The sequence below is a fragment of the Protopterus annectens genome, chromosome 2.part0 (genome assembly GCF_019279795.1).
Source record: "Protopterus annectens isolate FY-2018-M chromosome 2.part0, PAN1.0, whole genome shotgun sequence".
In the NCBI taxonomy this organism is placed as follows: domain Eukaryota; kingdom Metazoa; phylum Chordata; order Ceratodontiformes; family Protopteridae; genus Protopterus; species Protopterus annectens.
The window spans coordinates 764,825,617-764,851,360 of NC_056728.1; the positions used below are offsets into that span (position 1 = coordinate 764,825,617).

Consider the following 25,744-nt stretch of genomic DNA (forward strand, 5'->3'; position numbering starts at 1 on the left):
CTTAAGCGCCTTGACCGACGTCAGCCTAATACTTTGATATTCGGGCCGACCGAGGACAGCGGACTACCCAAGTGTAAGGACTGCAGCAATGTGAGATGAAGAACATCAACTTTGGAGATTCGTGTATCTAACCTGGCCCCTATGAATTCTAGGGCTTGAGTGGGGCACAGGCAGGATTTCTGCTCATTCACTGAGATGCCTAGGTTGTGGGCCAGAGACAGAGCATAATCTCTCGCCACACAGAGCTGATGCCTGTTGGTTGCGGTGAGGAGCCAGTCGTCTAGGTAAGGGAAGACCTGAATGCCCTGGAGTCTCAGGTGGGCTGCAACCACTGCCATGACCTTGGTGAACACTCTGGGGGCTGAGGTGAGGCCGAATGAAGAACCCTGAATTGATAATGACTGGCTCCGAGCCGGAAGCGGAGGAACCTCCTGGATCGTCTGTCCATTAATATGTGGTAATACGCATCCTTGAGGTCTAGCGAGCACATCCAGTCGTTCTCCGCAGGGGGAGAATTGATTGGAGAGTGACCATCCGGAACTTTTCCCTGGGTATGAACAGGTTCAGGGTGGAAAGGTCTAAGATGGGTCTGAGGTCCCCCGTTTTCTTTGGCACCAAAAAGAACCTGGAGTAATAACCCAATCCGGACTGATCTGGAAGGACAGGCTGGATGGCTCTTTTTCTTAGCAGCTTTGAAATCTCCAAAGCTGCTGCCTCCCTCTGATCAGGTGGGACATCGGGGAGACGTCTGGGTTTGGGGGGAAGGTTTATGAATGGAATGGAGTAACCTCTGGATATGATCCGGAGCACCCATCGATCTGTTGTAAGGGACTCCCAGTTTGACAGGTGCTCCGACAATCGCCCCCAGACTGCCTCCAGAGAGGGACAGTCGGGCAAGCCCTCAGGGCTGTTGCGCGGGTCTGTCCGATAAAGGTTCTCTAGACCTGAAATTACGTGGCCCCCCTCTGCCTCTGGGCCGGCGTCCACCTTGTCCTCCTCTGCCTCTAGAGGACGAGTGGTCTGCAGCAGGATGGGATTGCTGAGACTTACGGAACCACAGCTTCTTTTGTCCCCTCTGATTCCTGGAGAAGGATCTTTGGGGATTAGAGAAGCGGACTCTGACGGCAGACAGCATCTTCCCGTCCTTTTCGCTTTGGACCAGCATGTCGCGAACAGTTTTGCCAAACAAGGCAGAACCGCCAAAAGGGACGTTCGCGAAGGACACCTTGAAGGGGTCTGTGAAGTCGCACAGACGGAGCCAGGAGAGACGTCGCAAGACGAATTCCCGCTTATTTAGCGGCTCCCTCCGTTGCATGGGAGAGAAGCCGCATAGATGTATTGGAGATGGATTTTAGAGTGGCCATTCGAGTCTCAAAAGCCTTTTTGTCTGGGACCGACATGGACTCCGGGGGGGCTGCAGCGTATTCTTTAATCAAGTCTCGCTGTAGCCTAATGGTATGTGCCATATAGTTCAGCGCCCTTATGGAAAAGGTCGCTGAAGCAAACATCCGCTTCCCAATCCGGTCAAGTGCTCAAGATTCCTTATCTGGCGGGTGAACCGAAGAACGCTCCTGCGAAAGTTCTTTCTTGGTGGCCACCGCCACCAACATAGCATCAACGGGGGTTCCTTTGGCCCAAGACGGTCTATCTGTGGGTGGGCTGAGGACTTTATCGGGGCGCCTAGGGATTGGCTCCACGGTGTCGGGCTCCTTCCAAGCCCTGGTGGTAATTAAGTCCACCAGGGTCGGCCGAGGGGACACCCAGGAGGTAGATGGGCCTGCCTCAAAGGCCTCCAGGAACACGGACTCATCAAGGAGGGCTTTTGGGCTGACCACCCCTCTGATACGCAACATTTCCATGATGTCTCCAAAGGAGACATCTTCAGGGGGTGACCTTGGGGAACCCTCCGTATCATCTAAGTCTGTGTCTGTGGTAATGGACTCGGGGGAGTCCATGTGCCTCCTTTTGCACCGATGTTTCCGAGGGACCTCCTCGGTGGGACTGTCCGAAGAGGGCTCGTCCAAGGGTTGTTGTTCCTCCACGGGAACTAGCTGGAGGGCTTGGGCAGGCTGTCCAGATGGATGGATGATGGAAGACAGACCCTCATACAGTGGGGGTACGGGTGGATCCGAAGCCCGTGTCGGGGATCTGGAGGACCTTGACAGTACCCTCTCCACTACCTCAAAAGCCGAAGGAGAGCCACTCTCGCCAGCCTCTGAGAGCAATCTCCTCGGATCCGAGGAAGGGATCGGGGTCGGAGCCGATGCAGTCAGTGCCGAGGCAGAGGTGTGCTCCGATGCCAACAGCGCCGAAGACACAGCAATTCCCTCGGATCCGACAAGCTCGAAGGTATAGTCGGCGTCAAAGAGACCACCGCTATCGGCGCCGACAATTCCCCGGGTCCGAAAGGGCCTGGATCCGATGACTCCAAGACCCGAAAACGAGTCGGATAAGGAGTGATCGGGGCAAATATGGGGTCTGCACTCCCCCCCAGAGGGGGGGGGAGGCAAGAGCATCCCCATCTGCATTTGGGTCTGTAAGAACAGACGCATCATCCGATCCATATCCGCTTCGGAGATGTTTCGGGTCGACCTAGATGAAGTAGTACAGGCGGGCCGGGAGGACCACCTCGAAAATCTCGAGGGAGACCTATCCTCCTCCTCTGGCTCCAGTGATAAACAGGGCGAACGGCACCGAGAGGAGGGGGATCCTGAGACCCTCGAGGGAGACTTAAGTAGTTTTGCTGGCGGAGCCGAAGGATGAGATTCGGCCGGCCTTTTGTGAGACTTATGTCCATCCTTATCCTTGTGCCTCTTCTCTCTAAGGGAAGAGGCACTAGTTTCCCCAGAGCTCAAACCCGATGAGGGAGGTTGAGTCCCGGGTAGAGCTAAGGGGATAGACGGCGCCAACTCCCTTTTCTCCAACACCATTGGTAAGTCTTGGAATCAGCTTCCCACTGAACTCACTTCCATCACATCTCCTATTCTCTTTAAACAAAAACTAAAAACACACCTAATAAAACACTGGCTGTGCCCCTGTCTCAATCCTGACTAACCATGGCCACAGCAGTTTCTCACCTTTCTATCTTCCCTACTCTATACCTGCTCTCTATTATTGTAGTTCTTATATTTTTTTACACTTTCCTTTCTCTTTTCTTATCTATCATGTTCTTTTTTTTTCTTACTTCCTATCATATTAGTCCAAAACTGCTAATTATATGTATTACTAAACCAGGACTTAATTCTTATGTTGTGCACTATACTTACTTATCCTATCAAACTTTGTTCTCTTCATTTTTGTTTTGTATTTACTGTATGTACAATTGTGGAGCTTTTCTCCCCGGGCCTCTGCTGAAAATGGAGATGTCTCCAGTTAGACTAGCCCGGTTAACAAATGTTAAATAAATAAAATAAATAACAGAAAAGGGATCAAAAACTAGCACAAGAAGCAGAAAAGGGAACTAACCACACACAACGACAACTTTGAATGGAAAAGTTGGTTTAAAACCAGCAATGATCTCACCCAGCCAGGAGCTCTTCACAAGGAAGCTTCTTTAGCCGCGGCAAAAAATGATCTGAGGTAATGTGGTTGGTAGTAGGGGATTATGGGTAGCGGGGAGGAGCTAGGAGCTCGAATCTTGGAGCTTGGAAAGCTGCCGGATCGGATCCGAGGTCGGATCCGACACCCACAAGTTGCAGATCAAATGAAGTAACTACTTCAGATCAAATGTTAAATAAATAAAATAACTCCATGTGGAAAAATGGGGATTACAGATGAATGGTTGGAATATGATGAATGTTATAGTAAAACACGCTCACCTTGCCAGTAAAACAACACAGTTACACTTTGTAAAATTCAGTCCATTTATAGCGGATATCTACCCAATTATAACACAAGCAGTAATCTGAGAAGCTTATATAACAAATGTTACTGGTGGGACTTCAAACTGTAATATGCAAAAACTCATGCTCTCACAAACTATTTCTTTATGGTATAAGTTTCTTATGTCCACTTCATTTACCTGTGACACAGCTGCATGGCTTCAGCACCTGCAGTCCCCTCATCCAGTAAGGAAGCATTTGCCACATCCATGGCTGTGAGATCGCATACCATGGTCTGGTAATTGAGTAAGCTTTCTAATCTGCCTTGGGAGACTTCAGGCTGGTATGGTGTGTACTGAGTGACCCTGTCAGAAAAGAAAAAAGCATTTACTTGTCTGCTTATTCTGAATTCACAGCCTTCAATAACACTTATGCTATACCCTAAAGATCTAGCAATGTTAGATACACAAATCATAAACAGATGCAGTTCTATCCACTTTTCTTTTCTAGACAACATTTTTTTCCTCCTTAGAGCTTATGAAATTAATCTATACAACCATGACCATCTTTGGTTAAAGTTTTATTTTGAGCTGAGTTATTTGGAACTTCATCGTTATTTACTTTATTTCATCTACTATAGCATCACACTGTTCCCAGAACAGCTGTAGCAAAGCCACCACAGTGTTCTGTAATCTTTGGCAAAACAAACATTTAAGGACAGAAAATCACATATCCATGCATAATATCTCTGGTACTAAATAAAGTAAAAACAAAATCCAACATTAAAATTAAATCACAGGCTGGACTACATCTAAATATTAATGTTTTCTGAAGTTCTTATTGCTTTGCCACTACAGGTATTTGTTTCAGTACTGAGTAATGCACAGTATGTCACAATAGATACGGGTTTGTTGCTTGTGCAACTCTGCTGTTAGAACACAAATAAAAAAAAAAAACAGCAACGAACCGGAGATATTGCATAATGAGTAAAAATCGCAACTCTTGCAACTATCTCTGAATATCAGAACAGCTGCAATCAGAATATGTCTATAAAATTCCCCCCCCCATAAGATTTCATGTTTAGGTAACCCTTGCACGTCTTTAAATATGTGCTGAACACATCTACAGATCAGTTAGCAGTCTTCTGCATTACAGCTGTGTTATCTCAAACTCAGCACAATCATCAACTTTCCCTCATTCCGGCACTTGGGAATGAAACACAGGTCTCGCCAGTGCACACCACATTACATGCCTGACTTGGAATACACACACAGCCCTTGTGCTTTTCTGTTCAACCTGGCAACTAAGCGAATACATCCCATAAAATAAAGGAAGCACATGTATGCAGACAAAGAATAATATAAGGACAATGTAGTTAACAATCCACTTGTAAAGTTTTTGCTGTACCAATGTACATATGCTCCACCTACAGCCAGAGACACACAGCTATTCCAGCTTTCTAAACTCAGGCACCATCTTCAGTAAAACTGAAGATGGAAGTCAACATTCCAAGTTAGGAAGGACTCTTGAACATACTCACCAAATAAAATGGGAATATGAATGGACTGACGACAGTTATGAAAGCACTTTCCAGAGGGGAAAAAAATGATAAAACATGGGTTAGTCTTCGTGGACATTTGATCCATGAAAAAGATCAAATGGAGTTGCCCAAGTCTGCAGTCTGGAGTTAGCAACTGTGGTACCAAGAACATCATCTTCTAAGAGAGGGGATTCAGTGCTGCCAAACATCTAGGGACTAGGCCAAGACTGAGCATTAGGATGCTGAAATCTTGAGGAGGAGAACTAAATAATTATGCTGAAATCTTAAGGAAACACTTGATGCTAAAATCCCAGTTCTGCTCTTCAGAAGGCTGTGGTGTGCAGAGGTGCTAGAAATAAGCACTTTCACCTTAAAAACAGCTGAAACTGAAGTCATATGTACCACATATAAGCAGGGATCACATGTAAACTAATACAGGTGGTAAATGATTCCTCGCCACCAAAATAGAACTGGAGTGATCTAGCAGAGGAAGAAGGCAGCACCAGTGATTAATGTCTGCTACCTCATTTACTGGTCCTTCAGCAGGTTTTGGGAGGTTGGCAGGGTACATCAAAGAAAAGGCTAAATACACTATCCTGTACATCAAGAGTTTTAAGCCTGCTGCTCTAGTCATGGTGCTGTCAGACTCAAAATAACAGCAAGCTAAGTGAAAACCCAGCTCTGTGACAAAGAGGTATAAAAGACCTGATTATGACCACATGTCCTGGATTTGAATAGCAGCCTGGGCATTGCAAAGTTGGTATGGGTAGACAGGGAGTAAGGAACACTATGCTAGAAACTGTGGTGGAGATTACAAATCAAACGGAAGCGCATAACTGCAAGAGTAAGAACATCTTAAGGGTTGCATCACTCAAGAAGTGGAGAACACGGCCTCACCAAGGCCCACCGCACACAAAAAGCTTTGGAGTAAATGGACGTACAGTGAAAGAAATGGCATGTACTAATAAATACTGATGGATGGCTCCATGAAAGCCACACTATACCATGGATGTCAACTCTCAGAAGAGAAACAGGCACAGTCACAGAACATAGACTGGCCAGATAGTAGGAAGAAGCAGGAAAAAAAAGTCCATGGTACAAACATGAGGAAAGTATTTCTAAAGCCTCTCTGATTCCAGATTCCGGCAGATTAACAGTTTTTCTAGTGCATAAGGGAGGATTAGAATCTGGACAAGACAGACTTATTTTGTAACTATAAATAATGCAAATATCTATACTACATCAAACTTAATCTTCAGAACTCCATGCTCAAACAGATGGAAAAGGCAACCCTTCACATACTCATACCTCCACAATGAGAGACTCTGGGTTCACTGGATAAAACGTCACCCAGGGGGCAAGATTTAATTTTGAGAGGTCTGCATCGGAATTGAAGTCAGCATTGGCCCATATTCCCAAAGCCTTGTAATTGCAAGACAAAACCCAGAAATACAGCATGCAAGTTTAAAGTCCATCCTCCTGCAGAACCTAACCAGTGCAGGAAGACCAGCAGAAAACCATTTAACATTAAGTTGGTGACCTATCCATAACCCCTGGTGGGAAGTCCTGAGAAAAGACTCCCTGAGCAGGAATGTTACCAATAACGTTTCACTGTGGATCCCACCATCAGCAGCCTGGCACAGTTATGCTAAAAATACTTAAATATGAGTGCACTGGCGTAGACACCCTAGGATGCACCCCAAGGTAGTTACAGAAGGTGCACTTCTTGCTTTCTTCTCACCATTACCTAATGGATATGAGATCAAAAACTTGCAGGTTCAAAGGAAGCTTACAACTCATAAGGACCATGACATTGCCTCTCTGACAGACTTTTCAGGCAAATGTTTTGATCAGTGGAGCACATCCTCCTGTTAATCAGTCACAGGTTCAACAACACACAAGGGACTCTTCAAAATAAAACTGAAATACGTATGATCTAGGTACTACTACAACGAATAAATATAGCAAAAATATTAAACAAGTGAAACCAGGTAAAATACAAAATGTAACTAAAGCACCAAGTCATAAGACAGGCGAGAGATTTTCAAAAAGACCAAACCGGTGATGCAAAAGTAAGCCTTATTCAACCCAAATGTAGGTTTTAACATGATCTTAAACCACTGACAGTCAAGGCATGTCAAGCAACCAGGTAGGAGGTCACAAACATAAGGTCCATGAGAAACAATCCAGAATTCTCTAGAAGAATCAAAGCAAATCATTGGAATCTCCAATAGCCGAAAGGTGGAACAAAGAACTGATACCAGCTGAAAGAGCTAACCAATGTAGGGGAAATTCCAATCTTGTATGGCTAGAAAAGAACATTGCTAGCAGTACATCCATTAACTGGAACAGTTTACTACTACTTATTATTCAGAAAAATGCATTTTTTAATGACATAGGGAATCACACATTTACATAAATGAAAATAAACCATATTGACATAATTTTAGTTCCAATTATTATACATCCCTTATCTATCCACAGTCACTGTTAGTCAAACGTTCCCACAATTTCTACCTTTTTCTATGTAATTTGCTCCTACCCTTTTCTAAAGATCCCATTTCCAGTTGATTTTTTCTCGTTACTATATTTCACTACTTGTAGTACAGTTGGTTTAGACTTTGATTTCCATTTCCTAGTAATTGTTTTTTTTTTTGTTTTTGGCAGCCACCATAATTAGATTCAGCAAGGCTGGGCAATTCAGATCTGTATCACAGCTCAAAAAATCATTTCCTTAGTCATTTTTGCTCATGCAATACTTCTGATAGAGTAGTCTACAGGGAATTTTAAAGTCTGCCAACTCACTACACACTCGGAAAATATGCTCCCACTTGCCTCTCTTGCCCATCATACTTCAGAAAATGCAGGTTGATGCAAAACCTGACTTTTATTTTTAAAAGCAGTAGAGTAATATTTAAAATTGTCTCTAATTTTGGGCCTTTGTCTTCCCATTCATGTTTTATTTCACCCAGAATTCTAAAAAGCTTACAAAAATAGAGAGAAGTATTATCCTTTTTTTTATCTTAAAAGGGCAAGATTCCATCTGGAAACACATTTTTCCCATTCTTTAGAATAGGGGGAAAAGACAGTGCTGGAAAATAATGACTTGTCAGTCTGATTGACCACAGGGAATGGACTAACTCACTGCTTAAGGAAATATTATAGAATGCCTGTAAAGGTGCGAGACAGGATCAAAGGCAACATGTATTCACAATCCAGTCATACGTGAAATTTAATACAGTAACTAATGTCAGAGTTGTTCTGGACATGACACAAGATGATGGAATAAACCCTGTCTGCAGTCTTGATGTCCAGAGTTCAGTCAGCAGCTTGAGCACTGTAACAGCCTGGAAGGGCAAGGAAGAAAGTACAGTTGTGTACCTACCATAAATGTAGATGTTCGAGTGTATTCACTGTTGCAGTCATTACACTTGGGTTATCCTGGTGGCAGGCGACCCGCAGTCGGCCCGAGTTCCAAAGTCTTGGTCCGGCGTCGGTTGCTGTCGCCTCTTCCCTGATGTCAGTGCGCCAGGGGTATAAAAGTTGCAACCGACGCCATTTTCTTACCCCAGATGTCAGGTGCCCCCAGATAGGAAGGCTGAAAAGATAAAATTATGCCAAACAACCATGCATATATTACTATAAACATTTCCTTCATCTACAAGCAAATATACCACATAGGTTGTATAGAGTTGGGAAGTACAGAATAGTCCCAGCAAAGAGGGGGATGGTGGGTGGGTAACCTGGACTGCAACAGTGAATACACTCGAACATCTACATTTATGGTAGGTACATAACTACTATGTTCATCGTGTTTCACTGTTGCAGTCATTACACTTGGGTAGAATCCCAAAGCAGAGGTTGGGTGGCGTCTAGATTGGATTTGGTGAGGCTAACAAGCCCTGCAGAACTGCAATGGCAAAGCCTACTCTGGATTTGGAGTAGAGCGTTAGGTGGTAGTGCTTTGTAAAAGTGTACACTGAGCTCCAGGTTGCAGCTTCTAAAATGCCTTTGGTTGGTACTCTTCTGAGGAAAGCTGCTGAAGTGGCTGTTGCTCTGGTAGAATAAGGCCTAATGCCCTTAGGCACAGATTTGCCATGTTGTGCATAACAGAAGCGGATGCAGTGTCCTATCCATTTGGAGATTGTCTGCTTTGTGATAGGCTTTCCTTGTGATCCTGCAGCATATGCTACAAACAGTCGCTCAGTTTTTCTGAAAGCTTTTGTTTTGTCCAAGTAAAATCGTAGCTGCCTGTGTATATCCAAAGCGTGCAGAAGTCTTTCCCCTTTACTCTGGGGATTTGGGTAGAAAGTAGGCAAATGAATGGTTTGATTTAAGGCCACATTGGAAACCACTTTTGGCATGAATGTTGGGTTTGTCCTGAGAGAAACCCTGTCCTGATGAAAGATGAGGAAAGGTTCCACAGCCATCAATGTCTGTAACTCTGAGACTCTTCTTGCTGAAGTTATTGCTAGGAGCAGAGCAGTTTTCCATGACAAGTATTTTAGATCAGCTGTGCTGGCTGGTTCAAATGGAGGCAGTGTTAGTTTTTTCTAAAACAAAATTGAGGTCCCAAGTAGGTACTGGTGATCTCCTAGGGAGTCTTATATTCTTTACCCCTCTCAGGTACTGTCGTAGTAGAGGATGTGAAAAAATAGGAGGATCCATATTGTAATGAGCTGAAATGGCAGAGGCATGGATTTTAATAGATGAAAAGGATAGGCCTTTGTCCAACATCTCAGTCAGGTATTGCAAAATCTGAGGTATATTAGGGACCAGTGGGCCGAGCCCTTGTGCCTGGTTCCAAGCACAGAATCTCTTCCATTTTTCTGCATAAGATTTCCTAGTGCTGGGCCTCCTGGTTTCCAAAAATTACATCCATAACAGCTTTAGAGAGAGGTGCAGTCAGAGTGGCTACATTATCTGCCATGCTGCCAAGTTTAAGGTTCTGAGTTGACTGTGCAGAATCTGATTGTTTTGCTGTGTCAGAAGATGAGGGATTTGAGGTAGAGGCATAGGTGGTCCTTGGGACAAAGTCTTTAGGATTGGGTACCAGTGCTGGCGTGGGCAGTCTGGTGCAATCAGGATCATTTTTGGCCTCTCTTGTCTGACTTTTAGAAGCACCTTGGTGAGAAGAGGCATCAGAGGGAAGGCATAGACTGTCAGGTTTTTCCAGCTGAATGATAGAGCATCCACTTTCCATGCTTGAGAGTAATTCCTTGTGCAAATTTTTTGTAATTGGCAATTGTGAGGGGAGGCAAAGAGATCTATGTCTGGGCGTCCCCAATCCCTTGTTATCATGTTGAACACTTGTGGATTTAGCTTCCATTCATGAGGATCCATGAGGTTTCTGCTTAGTTCGTCTGCCAGTGTATTTTTTGTTCCTGGCAGGAATTGTGCTTGCAGATGTACCTGGTAGGTCAGTGCTTTGTTCCACAAAGTAATGGCTTGTCTGCATACGGGGTAGGAATGTGTGCCCCCCCTTGCTTGTTTATGTACCACATAACTGTGGTATTGTCTGTCTTTATTAATAATTGTCCTGGATGTATTAGGTCCTTGAAGGCTGTCAGGGCATTCGGTACAGTTAGCATCTCTTTTTGATTGATGTGAAGATGCATTTGTTCCTTGCTCCATGTGCCCTGAATACATTTCCTGCCATATGTGCTCCCCAGGCATAATTCGATGCATCCGTTGTTATTGTCTGCCTGGCTGTAGGTAAGGTAAAAGGCTGTCCCTTGTTGTGGTGACAGGCCTGGGACCACCATCGAAACTCCTGTTGTAGGCAGGGAATCAAGTATATGACTGTCTCTAGACTGTGACAATACTGAGTTCAAACACTTTTTAGATACAATTGTAGTTTCCTCATATGCAGTTTGGCATATGGAATTAGTAGAATGCAAGAAGCCATGAAACCCAGGGCCTGCAGAATTTTTCTTGCAGGGAGCTGGGTCCTTGTTGCCATCATTTGAAAGTAATGTGTCAGTTGCCTTTGTTTGTCTGGTGTGAGATAAGCCATCTGGGCAGTTGTATTTAAGCTTGCACCCAGGAATATTATCTCTTGAGAGGGCACTAGTTTTGATTTATTTTTGTTTACTGTGTACCCTAGGCAAATTAGCAATCTTTTTACAAATGCCAGGTGCTTTAGAAGAATGTCCTTGCTCTCTGCTTGTATAAGGCAGTCGTCCAAGCAGGGATATATCTGAATTCCTTTATGTCTGCAAAATGCAATTACTGGTGCCAGGCATTTTGTTAAAACCCTGGGCGCAGTAGATAAGCCAAAGGGCAGTGCAGAGAATTGATAATGCATTGAGCCTGCTATAAATCTGAGGTATCTTCTGCACGACTGTCTGATTGGGACGTGCAAGTATGCCTCCTTGAGATCCAAAGTAACTAGCCAAGCCTCTTTGCCCAGCATGGGTAGGAGTTGTTGTAGTGTTAACATTTTGAATTTTGGAACATCCAGGAAAGTATTTAGGATTGACAGGTCCAGTATTGGTCTCCATGCTTTGTCCTTTCTGGGTGCTAGGAAAAGGCAGGAGTAAAATCCTTGGCCCTGTTCTTCTTGTGGAACTTTTTGAATAGCTCCCATATCCATAAGAGCAGCAATCTGTTTTTGTGCCTCTGCCCATTGGTTTTGTGGCAGGTTTGGCATACCTTTTGGTTTTGGAAGCGTGTGGAAGTGGAACCTGTACCCTTGAGAAACTATATTCAACACCCATTGGTCTTGGGTGATCATGTGCCAATTTTTTGAAAAAAGTGCTAGCTTTCCCCCTAGGGGTGCTGTCAACTGGTAAGAGCTTGGCATTTGAAGAGGGAAGTCATCGTGACTGTTTCCTATAAGGTTGTGATTTGTCTTCTCCTCCTTTGGGGGCTGTAGCACCTCATTGTTTGAGTCTGTAGGAGCCTTGGGGCTGAGATATGCCTCTTGGGCGTCTGTATCTGCCTCTTTTTGGCCTGTCTGACACTGGAAAGAACCAATTTTTTGAAGGCCAGTTTCTGCTAAATCTAGGTGGTTGAACCTGTAAGAAATCTTTCACAGTTTGCATTGACTTTGCTTTATCCTCCATTTTCTTTAACATCTTTTCTGCCTTAACACCAAACAAAGAATCATGTTGTAGTGGAGCATCCAATAATTTCATTTTAACATGGTCAGGTAAACTTTGTTCTTTCAACCAAGCATGTCTTCGAATAACTGAGCCTGTAACAGCGGCTCTACAAGAAGCCTCTAATGAATCAAAACCACATTGCAGAGTATGCTTTCTTACTTGTTCAACTGCATGCAATAAATCCTGCATTTCTTCACTGTCAGGACTTTCTATATTTGTAACCATTTTCTGCTTTAACAATGACATGAGATACTGTTGATATTTAAGCATGTGAAACTGGCAGTTTAAAGCTCTTACAGCTAAAGCAGAAGAAGTGTAAACTTTTTTCCCCCATCTGTCCAGAGCTCTGGAATCCCTATTTGAGGGGACAGGATTTTTGGCAGTGGAAGCTTTAACCACTTTAGGACCCCGAGAAATAGTTTCTGGGTCTGCAGCAGGGTTTCTGTAAAGGAATTTATGAGAATCAGGGACCCTGTAGTACCTGTCTGGCTTTACTGGTGCAGGGGGTAAAGAATCTGGAGACAGGCTGGATTCAGAAAAAACATCATCTACAATATTAAGCACAGGGGGGATAGCCAGAGGCCTGTGCTGAGGCAATAAAAGGAAATCTCTGAGCCTTTTCTTGGATTCTGAGTAATCCTGGCTCTCCCAATGCTCCCTTATGGTGTGCAGGGTTTCCCCAAAAGAATAATCCTCAGGCGGTGAGGCTGAAGGAATGGACTCTTCAGCATCAGAGTCCTCATAGGGAGGGAGTGAATAGCCCTGATCAGAAGAAGAATCAGAGGAAATGGAAACTTAATCAGAGAAATCATAATCAGTGTCTTGCCTAGGCCTTTTGTCAGGAGGGGGATGGGAGCCCCTGATTAAAGTAATAAGGTCTTCGGCCATTTTAAGCATCTGTTTCTTTGGCATGGATGACTGTTCTGGAGAATGCTGCACTTGTTTCCTTGTCTTTAATGGTGTTTTGGACTTTGCCTTTGGTGCTGTAGTAGCCTTAATTGTAAGCTGTGAAGGTCTGAAAACACCCTCAGAAGCCGGTGCCTTCTCAGCGGCTCCGGACCCATCTGAGGGCATAGTTTCTGTAGGCCCAATAACTTGAGTTTCCACAGGCCTCGGTGTCTCCATGTGGCTGTCGGTTCCGGCATGTGGCTCTGAGGTAGTGGGTGTCAGGGGCTGCGAAAGTGCCTCACTGAGAACCGGCGAATGGCCTAGAAGAGGCTTCATCATCAGTTTTGGACCTCGGATGCCTGTCTTTTTCTTTGTCTTTGCGTTTTTTATACATTCCGGTCATCGGTTATTCCAACAGCATTATATAATTAAATCGTCGTCCAAAATAATGTAAGGCAAAATCAAACCGACGTTTAATAGTGCGTTTATTTAATCTAGCACAAAACCGACAACTAGTGACGTCGTGGTCAGGGCCTAGGCAAGGAATGCAGTAAGAGTGAAAGTCCTTATGAGGTATTTGCTTCCCACAAGAAATACAATTATTAACTTTTACTGACATCGGTCTGGAGCAAGAAAAAGTTTCCTCAACGGGGTATTTAGCTTTATTGAAGACTTCGGTTCTGAAATAAAATTTTGAAAATCTCAGGAGTCGGACGACCGGCACTTGCGAACTGCTTTTGCTTCAGGAACCGCGTGGCAAGAAAGACTGAAGAAAATGGTGTCAGTTGCAACTTTTATACCCTGGCGCACTGACGTTAGGGAACAGGCGACAGCAACCAACGCCGGACCAAGACTTTGGAACTCGGGCCTACTGCGGGTCGCCTGCCAGCAGGATAACCCAAGAGTAATGACTGCAACAGTGAAACACGATGAACATCAGTACAGCCAACTCTAGCGCTCTTTCTACTGGGAATGAGTGGTTTGCTTGTAGTTATGGCCCTCACTAGTGAAGATAATGGGCGTTTCCATGGTTGCACTCAAGCTTTCAAGCATCAGGCAGAGGTGATGAAGCCTAAGTCCAGTGCAGTGATGCATGTGACATCATTGTGCTGTGCTCCAATTAGGTCACTTCCCTAACATGACAACATCTCCTCTCCCTGGCTATGCACAGAATGCTTTCCTTTTGATACTTGTCTTTCATGTGATGGAGAGGGCTGGCAGTCTCACTCAGATTTGCTGAAAGTATCTTTATTGCCCCAGACAGGAAAAATCCACCAGTAGAAATGGATATAGCAGAATCTTATCACTCCCACAGTGTGCTGAACTGGTGGTGAACCGTACAACCTTCATGTATCAATGTGGCATAACAAATCTACTGGCTGAGAAATGCAGCTCAAACTTCACACCCCACTCTCCCCAACTCCACCAGGTAAAATCCCCTCCAGCATACTATCCAAAACTATTAGCAGGGACCAGGTGTTGGAGCAGTCTCTAAAACCAAGAACGCCACTTCCATGGTTCCTGACAACATCCCCGGGTGTCCTCTATACAGTCTAAAGCATGACTTATCAAAACCACTTGAGGCAACCTTTAACTACAGCCTTGAAACAGGCTACATTTCAAGTGAATGGAGTACCACAACAGACATTCCTCACCTTAAGGGTTGACCATCAACCAGCTCAGGAAACTACATAACCCATCAGTCTAACAAGCCTAACATGCAAAGCCATGGAATGAATTATAGAAATGAGAAACAAAGACATTGGCAACCTACAGACACTGGACTCATCCCAGTTTGGTTTTAAGAGAAGGTCATGCCTACTTAACCTGGTAGACATCTTTGAGAGGGTCACTAAAGCAATGAATGACATTAAAACAGCACATACAGTGTATCTTGACCTGGCTAAGGCATTTGATAGAATATCCCACTTGGGCATTGTTGACAAGCTCTCTGAGCTAGGGGTAAACCCTTACATAACTCTGCAGACTGTTGCCTGGCTCACAGACAGGACCCTAGATGTCAGGATTGCTCCTGTTTGACATCTTCTTCACAGAAGTCAATGCTAATGTTAAAGGCCACTCGCTCACCCAGTTCAGAGATCATTTTCCATGTGAGCTCAACACAAATGAGTGGTGCCAAAGCCAAAAGTCAATCCTAAAAAATACATCATAATGCCCTTTGGGAAACTGTCAACCCAAGTTAATTGCTCCATCGATAAAACATCCCTAAGAGTAGACCCAGCAGTAAGGGATCTGGGAACATATGTAGACAGCAATCTGACTTTTGATGAATATATACCTAAGGAAAAAATATAAATAAAACAAAAGTTTTATTAAAAAGAATGTTTTTTACTGAGTAGCTCTAAAAAGTAAAAAATAAGGAAGAAGAGTGAAAACTTTGCAAAAGAAACACAGACCAGCTGATTTCAGAAAAGCATTTGACGTTTTGCCAGTTGTGATAATGAGGTACCAGAAGTAACAGGAATCAGCAAAACCAACCTTGAATGTTTTTCTGAAATCAGCTTGTTTGGGTTTCTTTTGCAAAGTTTTCACTCTTTTTCCATTTTTTTTTTACATTTTAGAGCGACTCCATAAAAAAGCATCCTTTTCTAAACCAATCTTTTTTATATAGTTTTATTTACGTTTTAGTTTATTAATTTTTATTTTTCTTCCCTTCAATTATCCAGCTTGATTTTCAAAATATTGCTAGCACATATCATTGCACTTATGTTGTACTTGACGTACCTGCATACACACAACATAATACAAGCAAGGATACACAAGATTAAAAAAAGAAGTTAAGTACTCACCATAACGTTCCATGTTTGTAGTTCATCTCACCCTTCATTCTTACATATGGGATTGGAGCCGATCCTCGGCTCTGACTCGGCCTATTTACAAGCTGGAAGTCTTCTAGTTGGCTCGTGGCTAAAGTAGGTATTCCATGGTGCACCAGTACAATCCCCAGATCTTGTTTGCTGCTAGTTAGGAGAGAATAACAAATATGCCAAAGAAGCCAATACTAAAAGGTCTCCATAAAAAAAGGATAATAATGTTTTTCTGTCTCCAGGTACTTCTAGGCTGGGGGTAGGCAGGTGGGTTTGTAAGAATGAAGGGTGAGATGGACTACAAACATGGAACGTTATGGTGAGTACATAACTTCTTTATGTTCTGTAGTCCTATCTCACCTTCATTCTTACATATGGAACAGCGTCCCTAGCGCCTTATTCTTGGGTGGCTCAAGGAAAAATACTCCTGAGTACCGTGGAACCAAATGAAGCTCTACCCCTGGTGGTTAAATCCAATTTGTAATGGGTATTAAAAGTGTGAGGGCTTGCCCACGTAGCTGCTGCACAAACATTATCAAGTGGGACCCTAGCTTGAAAGGCTGTAGAGGTAGACTGAGATCTTTGGAAACTGGTAAGCCTGACCTGGATTCAGAGAAGGAACTGAATAATTGATCTGATTTCCTTAGTCCGGTACAAATAAAAACATAATTGTCTATGGACATCCAGCTGGTGAAACCTGTATTCAGCTGCATTGGAATGAACACCAGAAGCTCTACGGATTGATTCAAAGTGGCATGGGAACAGACCTTGGGGACAAAGGAGTAGTAGGAAGGGACACCCTGTCCTTGTGAAAAATCAGATAAGGGGGTTTAGCAGACAATGCTTGCAACTCTGACACCCGTCTGGCTGACGTGATAGCCACCAGAAACAAGGTCTTCCAAGACAGGAATTTCAAAGAAGATGAATGAGAAGGCTCAAAGGGCAGAGAAGTCAGTTTGGATAACACAAAATTGAAATCTCATGAGGCAACAGGTTCCTGAAAGGGGGGTCTTAAAGTGGCACCTTTAAGGAAGGTTTTGCACAGCTAATGTGACATCAGATTTGAATCTTGAAAACCTAGATGAAAGTTTGAAATCACTGCCAATTGAACTCTGATAGTGGCAGCCGCAGATCCCTGGTGAAAAATCTCAGACAGGAATTCCAAAACCACTGGAATGGAGGCAGGTAAGGGTCAACATTCAGTTTCTCCACCCAGATAGAGAATCTTCTTCATTTAATGGAATATAGTCTCCTAGTGGAAGACTTATGAGAAGATGCAAGGATATGAGTCACGGAGGGTGAGAAGTCATGAAGCCTGACTACGGATGGAACTGGAGCAGCCACGCTGTCAAATTGAGGGTGTGTAAGGAGGGATGATGCGAACCTGACATGTAAGTCAACAGGTCTGGAGCTGGGTCAAGGATCCAAGGATCGTCCAAGAGAAGATGCCCGAGGAAGGGGAACCAAACCTGATGAGGCCAGTAAGGAGCAATGAGGATAAGCTTGCTTCCCAGCCATTTCACTTTCTGAATAACCTTGGGAATGAGAGGAAAGGGAAGAAAAGCATATTGGAAACCCAGGGGACAATCGTGAACAAGTGCATCTCTCGGTGACTCCCCCAGAGGGGGGATGAGGGAGAAGAAGCTGCTGCATTTGGCACTGATTGGACTGTCAAAGAGGTCACAGCAAGGCTGTCCCCATCTGCGGAAAATCTGTTCTGCCGTTTCCCGTTTCAGAGACCACTCGTGAGTCATAAGGAATGCCCTGCTGAACTTGTCGGCCATCACGTTGGTTGTCCCTGGAATGTGCATTGCCACCAGAAAATGCTGGGAAGCTATCACCCATTTCCAAACTCGCATGGCCTCTTGACAGAGTGAGTAAGATCTATTTCTGCCCTGTTTGTTGATATACCATACTACCAACACGTTGTCTGATTGTATTGCAATAGTCCCCAGAGGAAGAAGGTCGTGGAGTGCTTGCAACACCAGGAGCACTGCTCTCACCTCTAGAACGTTGATATGCAGGTGAGCTTCTTGATCTTGCCATGTGCCTTGGACAGTCTTGCCAAGATAATGCCCCCCCCCACCCTATCTATGAGGCATCTATAGTCACAGTAACAATGGGTTGGTGAGGAACAAATGAGGTGCCCGTGGTTAACTGATTGGGTAGTGTCCACCAAAGGAGGTCCTTCTTGCAAGATTCTGTCAGCAGAATGAGATGAGATAATGGGAGGTGCTGAAAAGACCATTGGGACGACAGGAGCCTCTGAAGAATTCTCATGTGTAGCCTGGCTAGTGGCACTAGTAATATGGTGGAAGCCACGGTACCTAGACGCTGCAGAATAGTCTTGGCTTTGACCTTTTGTAAGAAAAGACGCCGAACTTGAAGAACCAGATTCTGTGTCCTTTTGGCAGAAAGACGAGCCAACATGTCTACTGTGTCCATCTCTGCACCTATAAAATCACAGATTGAGAGGGCAATAAGGCAGATTTTTCCCAATTTATAGAAATTCCCAGCTGGGCACAAAGCTGAACAGTAGCGTCCCTGGTCTGAAGAAGTAGATGCCTGGTGGCGGCAGTCAAGAGCCAGTTGTCCAGATACAGAAACACCTGGAATCCTCAACGTCTCAGGTGAGCTGTCACTATTGCCATACATTTGGTGAACACCCTGGGGGCTGTGGTGAGACAAAAGGGCAGAGCTCCCAGCTGGAAGCGTAGATGACTCCTCGATGCCTTGTCCATTTTTATGTGGTAGTAGGCGTCTTGGAGATCTACTGAGCACATCCAATTGTCTTTCCCTAATAACGGGAGTATAGACTGCAGTGTTACCATCTGGAACTTGTCGTCCTTTACTGATTAGTTCAATCTGCTGAGGTCCAGAACAGGCCTCCAGTTCCCTGTACGTTTTGGTACTAAAAAGAATCTGGAGTAAGTTCCGGATCCTATTTGGTCTGCCGGGACGGTTTGGATGACTCTTTTTGACAGCAACTTGTTGACCTCCACAGTTGCCTGATCCCTGTGACTGGGTGGAACATCCGGGATCTTCTTGGGAACAACAGGTGGAAGAGAAAAGGGTATGACATAACCTCTGGTAATAATTCTTTGTACCCACTTGTCTTGAGTGATACCCAGCCAGGCTTCTGGATACAAAGAAATGTGACCCCCAACCGGCCTCAGAGAAGCACAATCGGGCCCCACATCAGGAGCGCTGGTAAGGCCGGCCCCGAAAGGAATCATGACCTCCCTGGTTTTGCAGACTGCCCCTGCCTCTAGGGCGATGTCTACCATTTCCTCCTCCTCCTCTGCCTCTGAAGGAGGAGTCACACTGTGCAACCTGGAAAGACCTCTGGGACTTCTTGAACCACATTTTACCACCCTTCTGACCCTTAGGGTATGGTCTAGAGGGAACAGTAAAACATACTCCCACGGCAGAGAGTGTTTTTCCTTCTTGCTTGCACCGGGTGAGAGTGTCCTTTACCTTGGGTCCAAACAATGAGGAACCGTCGAAGAGGGCATTGGTAAAGGTAGGCTTCAACCGTTCCGCAAAGTTTAACAAACGCATCCAGGAATGACCCCTTAGGGAAATTCCTGAACCCGCTGCTCTACTCTCTCTATCGGCTGGATACGAAATAAGCCACATGGAAGAGTTCACGATAGAGTTCAAGGAGGGCAACTGGGCAAAAACCTTGTCAGAGACTCCCTCAGTACATGTACCTTGTAGAGAATCCCCTAACTCTTTAAGGAGATTTCTCTGAAGCCTCGTGATGTGAGTAAGGTAGTTCAGCGATCTAAGGGTAAATGCCGCGGAACTAAAGATATGCTTCCTGTAGCTGTCCATCGTTCGAGACTCTTATTCGGCGATGAACAGAAGAAGTCTCAGCTAACTCCTTCTTAATGACCACCGCCACCACCATAGCATCTACGGGAACACCTTTAGACAAAAAAATCTTTCGTAGGAGGGGCAGAAAGAAACTTATTCGGTCTCCTGGGGACTGGCTCCACGGCATCAGGAGTATCCCACACCTTTCGACTAACTAGCTCCATCAGTTCGTCGAAAGGTGGAGACACCCAAGAGGCTGAAGTTTGAGACCCTAAAGCCTTCAGGTACACCGACTCCTCATCAGAAGGGGTGACAGTGGGCCAGCTGCACCTCTTCTTAAGGATTTCCAGGATGTCTATGAAGGAGACATCATCAGAGTACAACTTGGGGACCCTTCTGACTCTTCGAGGTCAGTGTCAGAGGTCAGAGACTCATCCTGGGAGTCTACATGCTTCCTCTTACATGTTCTCTTCCGGGGAGGTCTCGGAAGAGTGGGGGCCACCAGCCGGTGGCTCCTGAGGCCAAGGGTCTCTGCTGTCCACGGAGGGAGTAGCAGCTGAGACAGAAGTAGGTGCTTTAGGGGGAAGAGTGTCAGTACCTCTGGTAGGAGCTGACGATCAGGACAGCACACCCCTCATCATCTTGAATGCCGACCTCTCCGGCTCCGAAGACCTCCCCAGTTCCGAGGAGACCGAGGATGCTGTTGGCTCCAGAGCCATCGGCTCCGAGATAGACATAGGGTCCGAACTCACCGTAATTGACATGCCAAGAGGAAAACTCAGAACTGGAGATCGGTTCCAAGCATCCCTGTCGGGGCCGACCGTGGAGCTTTGGCCCCTAGACACAACGGATGGCGCCGAAAGTGTTGGAGCAAAACTTGGCTCTGAAACAGCCACAGGGGGCGCCAGAACCAAGGGTTCCACCAGTGGTACCAAAACCTCTGGCTCCGAAAGACCAGCTTGGCTCAGAGGAGGAAGGATTGCAGATGGCTGAACGGACCCAAGTGGCTCTGGAACCGAATGGGTCGGAGCCAACAGCAATTTAGGCAAGGCAGATGACTTTAACAGTCTCAACACAACCCTCTCCACATTTTCTTCAAATAAACTCCTGGAAGACCTGGATGACAGAGTAGGAGAGCGGGATCTCTGAGGTATCTGAGATTTTAATACAGCGGAGGCCGGTAGAGGATCCATAGACCGGCTCCGTGAAATGGTCTCAGTGTTCGGCTCCAAAATACTTTGAACTGACCCTGTAGTCACAGTACTGCTCTCAATCAGCACTAAGATCTGTGCAGCCAAAGAGGCAGAAGACTTATCCGTTTTCATGATTTTAAGAGGTGGCTCCGAGACACCATACGGTGTCGGGGAGGGCCTCTTAGAGGACTTTTCCTTTTTAGATCCCTGAGATCTAGAAGAGGAAGAGCTAGCCAGATCTTCCTCAAAGGAAGGTTTAAGAAGACCTTTTAGGATGAGCTTATTCTTACGTTCTTGCAGCACCCTAGGACTAAACGAGTGGCAAAATAAGCAGGTTTCCTGTAAATGGATGGCCCCTAGACAGTAAACGCAGTTACTGTGGCCATCCGTGATGGATATTTCCCGTGAGCATTTAATACATTTCTTGAAGCCAGATGGCTTATGGTCCTTACTAACTTTGGACATTCTCACAAAAAGCACACACAGAAAGAAAAAAAGGGGGGGGGGGGACTAGGTCCTCTAATTTAAACAGGCCTAGCCCTGCAGAAAGAGAAAGACACCACGAGGACTATGTCCTCTAACTTAAATGGACCTAGCGCAGGCAAGGAAGGGAGCGGAAAACAACTAGGTCTTCTAACTAAAACAGACCTAGTTAAGAGACAAAGGCGGGAAAGTCACACACCCAAACCAGAATACAGTGAAACTTTCAATATATTGACAAAGGCAGAACCGTGTTCTGACACCACCACTAATAAGCTTATGACTAAAGCAACAAAACAGAATAGAACCTCATTCTGTTAACTGCGTCAACAATTTGTGAGCGGCAATCCGCCAAAAATTTAGACGAATAAACACACACACCAAACTTAAGTGCAAAAGGCGCCTACAAATACCAAACTATGAATAACACTAACAATAGCACACAGTATACCAATCCGATCAGGCCAAAAGGCCAATTTAGCAAAACAGTGCACACAAAGTACAAATGTAAAGGTAACTATACTAAACTACACTAACTATGCTAAACAACTACGCTTCTTCTTCTTTCAGCTGCTCCCGTTAGGGGTCGCCACAGCAGATCAACTGTTTCCATTTCTTCCTGTCCTCTGCATCTTGCTCTGTCACACCAAACATCTGCATGCCCTCTCTCACCACATCCATAAACCTTATCTTAGGCCTCCCTCTTTTCCTGTTACCTGGCAGCTTCATCCTTAGTATCTTTTTCCCAATATACTCTGCATCCCTCCTCAGCACATGTCCAAATGAACGTAATCTCGCTTTGTCTCCAAACCTTCCAACCTGGGCTGACCCTCTAATATACTTATTCCTAATCCTGTCCATCCTCGTCACACCCAGTGCAAATCTTAACATCTTCAACTCTGCCACGTCAAGCTCTGACTCCTGCCTTTTTGTCAATGCCACTGTTTGCAACCCATATAACAAAGCTGGTCTCACTACCCTCTTGTAGACCTTCCCTTTCACTCTTACTGGTACTCGTCTGTCACAAATCACTCTAACAGTCTTCTCCACCCACTCCATCCTGCCAATAGTTGCTAAACAACTACGCTAACTATGCTAAATGACTATGATATAACAGGTTAGACTAGAAATACAAAAAATTTTGAATAAATTCAAAAACTTAGCCAGACCCAAAGAGAAGCACAACCGAACTAATTGACGCGGCAAACGAGATCTGGGGATTGTACTGGTGCACCACTGGATACCTACCTAGCCACGAGCCAACTAGAAGACTTCCAGCTTATAAACAGGCCGACTCAGAGCCGAGGATCGGCACCGATCCCGTATGTAAGAATGAAGGTGAGTTAGGACTACAGAACATGAAAGAGGTTTCACTCTTGTTTACTGATGCTTGATTATACAGAAAGACATAACTGAGCCACATGCAAGCACATGTTGTTGCAAGCCTGCATATATGCAGTAGCCCCAGTGCACTACAGAGGTCCATGAATTTGTCTTACGATGCTCAAGTATTATGTTACCGGTAATTATTTGCCAATACTGTCTTGTGAAGTAGGTTATATTTTACAATGTCCATCCTATCACCCCTTATTCACTGAAAGTGCTCTGTATTCTGTGCAGCTACTCCCTTGCAGAAGGTCTTTGATTTGGCTGTAGGGTTACCATCTGTCCCTCTTTACACAGGTGAGTCCCTGTTGGACATTTGCAAACTGTGAAAAAACATGAAAAACGGCAGCTATCCCACGATTTTAAGATACAAATTATTTCCTTAGTATCCAGTAACTGTCGCATAATGCATTTATGTTATATATGAAGCTTCTTCCCATGATATGAGACAAGAACAACAAAGATATATTTTTTTGCAGAATATGAGTTATTTTGGCACCAAAACAAAGTCAAAGTCCTGTTCTTTGTGCTGCTGCAAAATTTTGCATTTCCATAAACAACTCCTACTTTGAGCATCCAAAATGGTGTCTTGCTTCTGTGGCTCCAGTAAAAACTGCATTTTTTATATTGTAACCTTGATATATTTGTTTTCTAAAGAATGCTACAGTTTCAGTTAAGTGAAAAAAGATGCACACATAATAGAACATAATGGAATAAGGATGGCTTCTACTGCAGCTATACAATACTATCATGTCTTCTAACTTATCACAAGCATAAACTAGTAGAAGCAGAAAAAAATTTCTCCGTATAAAAAATAAAAAGCTTGTCTGTATGCATGTGTGTTAGCAAAGATACAGTGGTGTTAAAAAAACAGCAGCTGTGCCCTTCCTGTTTTGAGCGATGTAGGTATGTCACACTTATGCTAGTACTTTTGCTAAGCACTTCTTTATCTACGCTTTTCCTTGTGTGTGTGAGTGTGGAAGCACTGCGAACGGAGGCGTATGTGTGTAGCAGGGAACCTCCATAAACAAAGGTGTGAGAGTTCAGCACGGCATCCCACGAACAGGGGTGTAGGGGTGTGTGTGTGTGTGTGTGTGTGTGTGTGTGTGTGTGTGTGTGTGTGTGTGTGTGTGCGTGTGTGTGGAGCACAGAAGCACCGCGAACAAGTGTGTGTGTGTGTGTGTGAGCACAGAAGCGCTGCGAACATTGTGTGTGTGAGCACAGAAGCGCCGCGAACATATATGTGTGTGTTTTTGTGTGTGTGTGTGTGTGTGTGTGTGTGAAGCCCAGAAGTGCCACAAACAAGTGTGTATGTTTATGTGTGTGTGAGAGCACAGAACCACCGCGAACAGTGTGTGTGTGTGTGTGTGTGTGTGTGTGTGTGTGTGTGTGTGTGTAGCACAGAAGAGCCGTGAACAGGTGTGTGTGTGTGTAGCACAGAAGCGCCGTGAACAGGTGTATGTGTGTGTGTGTGTAAGTGTGTGTGTCTGTGTGTGTGTGTGTGTGTGTGTGTGTGTGTGTGTGTGTGTGTGTGTGTGTGTAGCACAGAAGTGCCACAAACAGGTGTGTGTGTGTGTGTGTGTGTGTGTGTGTGTGTGTGTGTGTGGAGCACAGAAGAGCCGTGAACTGGTGTGTGTGTGTGTACCACAGAAGCTCCACGAACAGTTGTGTGTGTGGAGTACGGAAGCACCATGAACAGGTGTGCGTGGTGCATGGAAGTGTGTGTGTGTATGTGTGTGTGTGTGTGTGTGTGGTGCAGAGAAACACTACGAATGGTGTGTATGTGTAATGCAGGGAAGCACCGCCAATGGTTTGTGTGTGTGTGTGTGTGTGTGTCTGTAGCAGGGAAGCGTCGCAAAAAGGTGTGTGTGTATGAAGCAGTAAAGTGCCATCAACGGAGGTGTGTGTGTGTGTGTGTGTGTGTGTGCGCGCATCTGTGTGCATGTCTTTGTGGGTGTGTCGTTCACCAATGAGAAGCTCAGCGGTTTTTCCACTTCTCGCGAGAGCATGACAGAACCACAGAGGGACACAGCAGAACCACAGAGGGACACAGCAGAGCCACATAGCCAATTTCAATTAAAAAAAATTCTAATAACAATAAAAGACAGTGTATTCAATTCATATCTAAGGAACACTGTTTTGTTCTGTATATAAAGAAAAAATACTGTATTTACTAATTTCACTACACTGCTGTATAGTTTTACCTCTGTCCCCTGCTGAATCTGAAAAGGGGGCATTTTGGGATCAAGTTCACTTAACTGGTTAACAAATGACAAACAGATAAGTTCTCTTCTAAGACAAGTATCACACAAGTCACTGAAACAGCTACCTTAAAAATGTACGCACCCAAAACATAAAACACACAACTATAAATTTTAAAGGTCATGTGTACAGCTCTGGAAGCCAAATAGGTGAAATAAAATTAGGTTTACAAGAAAACAAACAATGCAATTATCTAAATGGCAAAGGGAAGAGATGATCTTGTGTATGAAAATAGCCACAAAGTTAGGCATTTGCATACAGAAAATGAGATATGTGTGATACAATTGATTGCTCAACAATGTTTGGGGCAAGTGGAATGGATTTAAGTGGAAAACCAAGACTTTGATAGCACATGAAGATGGCATAGACAGATTTGAGGAAACACTACTACAGAGGGAGGGTGGCAAGAGTCTTGAATGTT

At 44.7% G+C, this 25,744-nt stretch overlaps 1 protein-coding gene across 2 annotated transcripts in view; it reads right to left on the reverse strand.

The window, feature by feature from the left end:
* GLDC (glycine decarboxylase) overlaps positions 1-25,744 on the reverse strand; it is a 1,044,727-nt gene that overhangs the window by 726,801 nt on the left and 292,182 nt on the right. For both annotated transcript variants that reach the window (XM_044061077.1, XM_044061078.1), the window contains one exon: positions 4,022-4,186. In XM_044061077.1, coding sequence (XP_043917012.1) covers positions 4,022-4,186 — 165 coding nt within the window. The remainder of the gene's footprint in view (positions 1-4,021; positions 4,187-25,744) is intronic.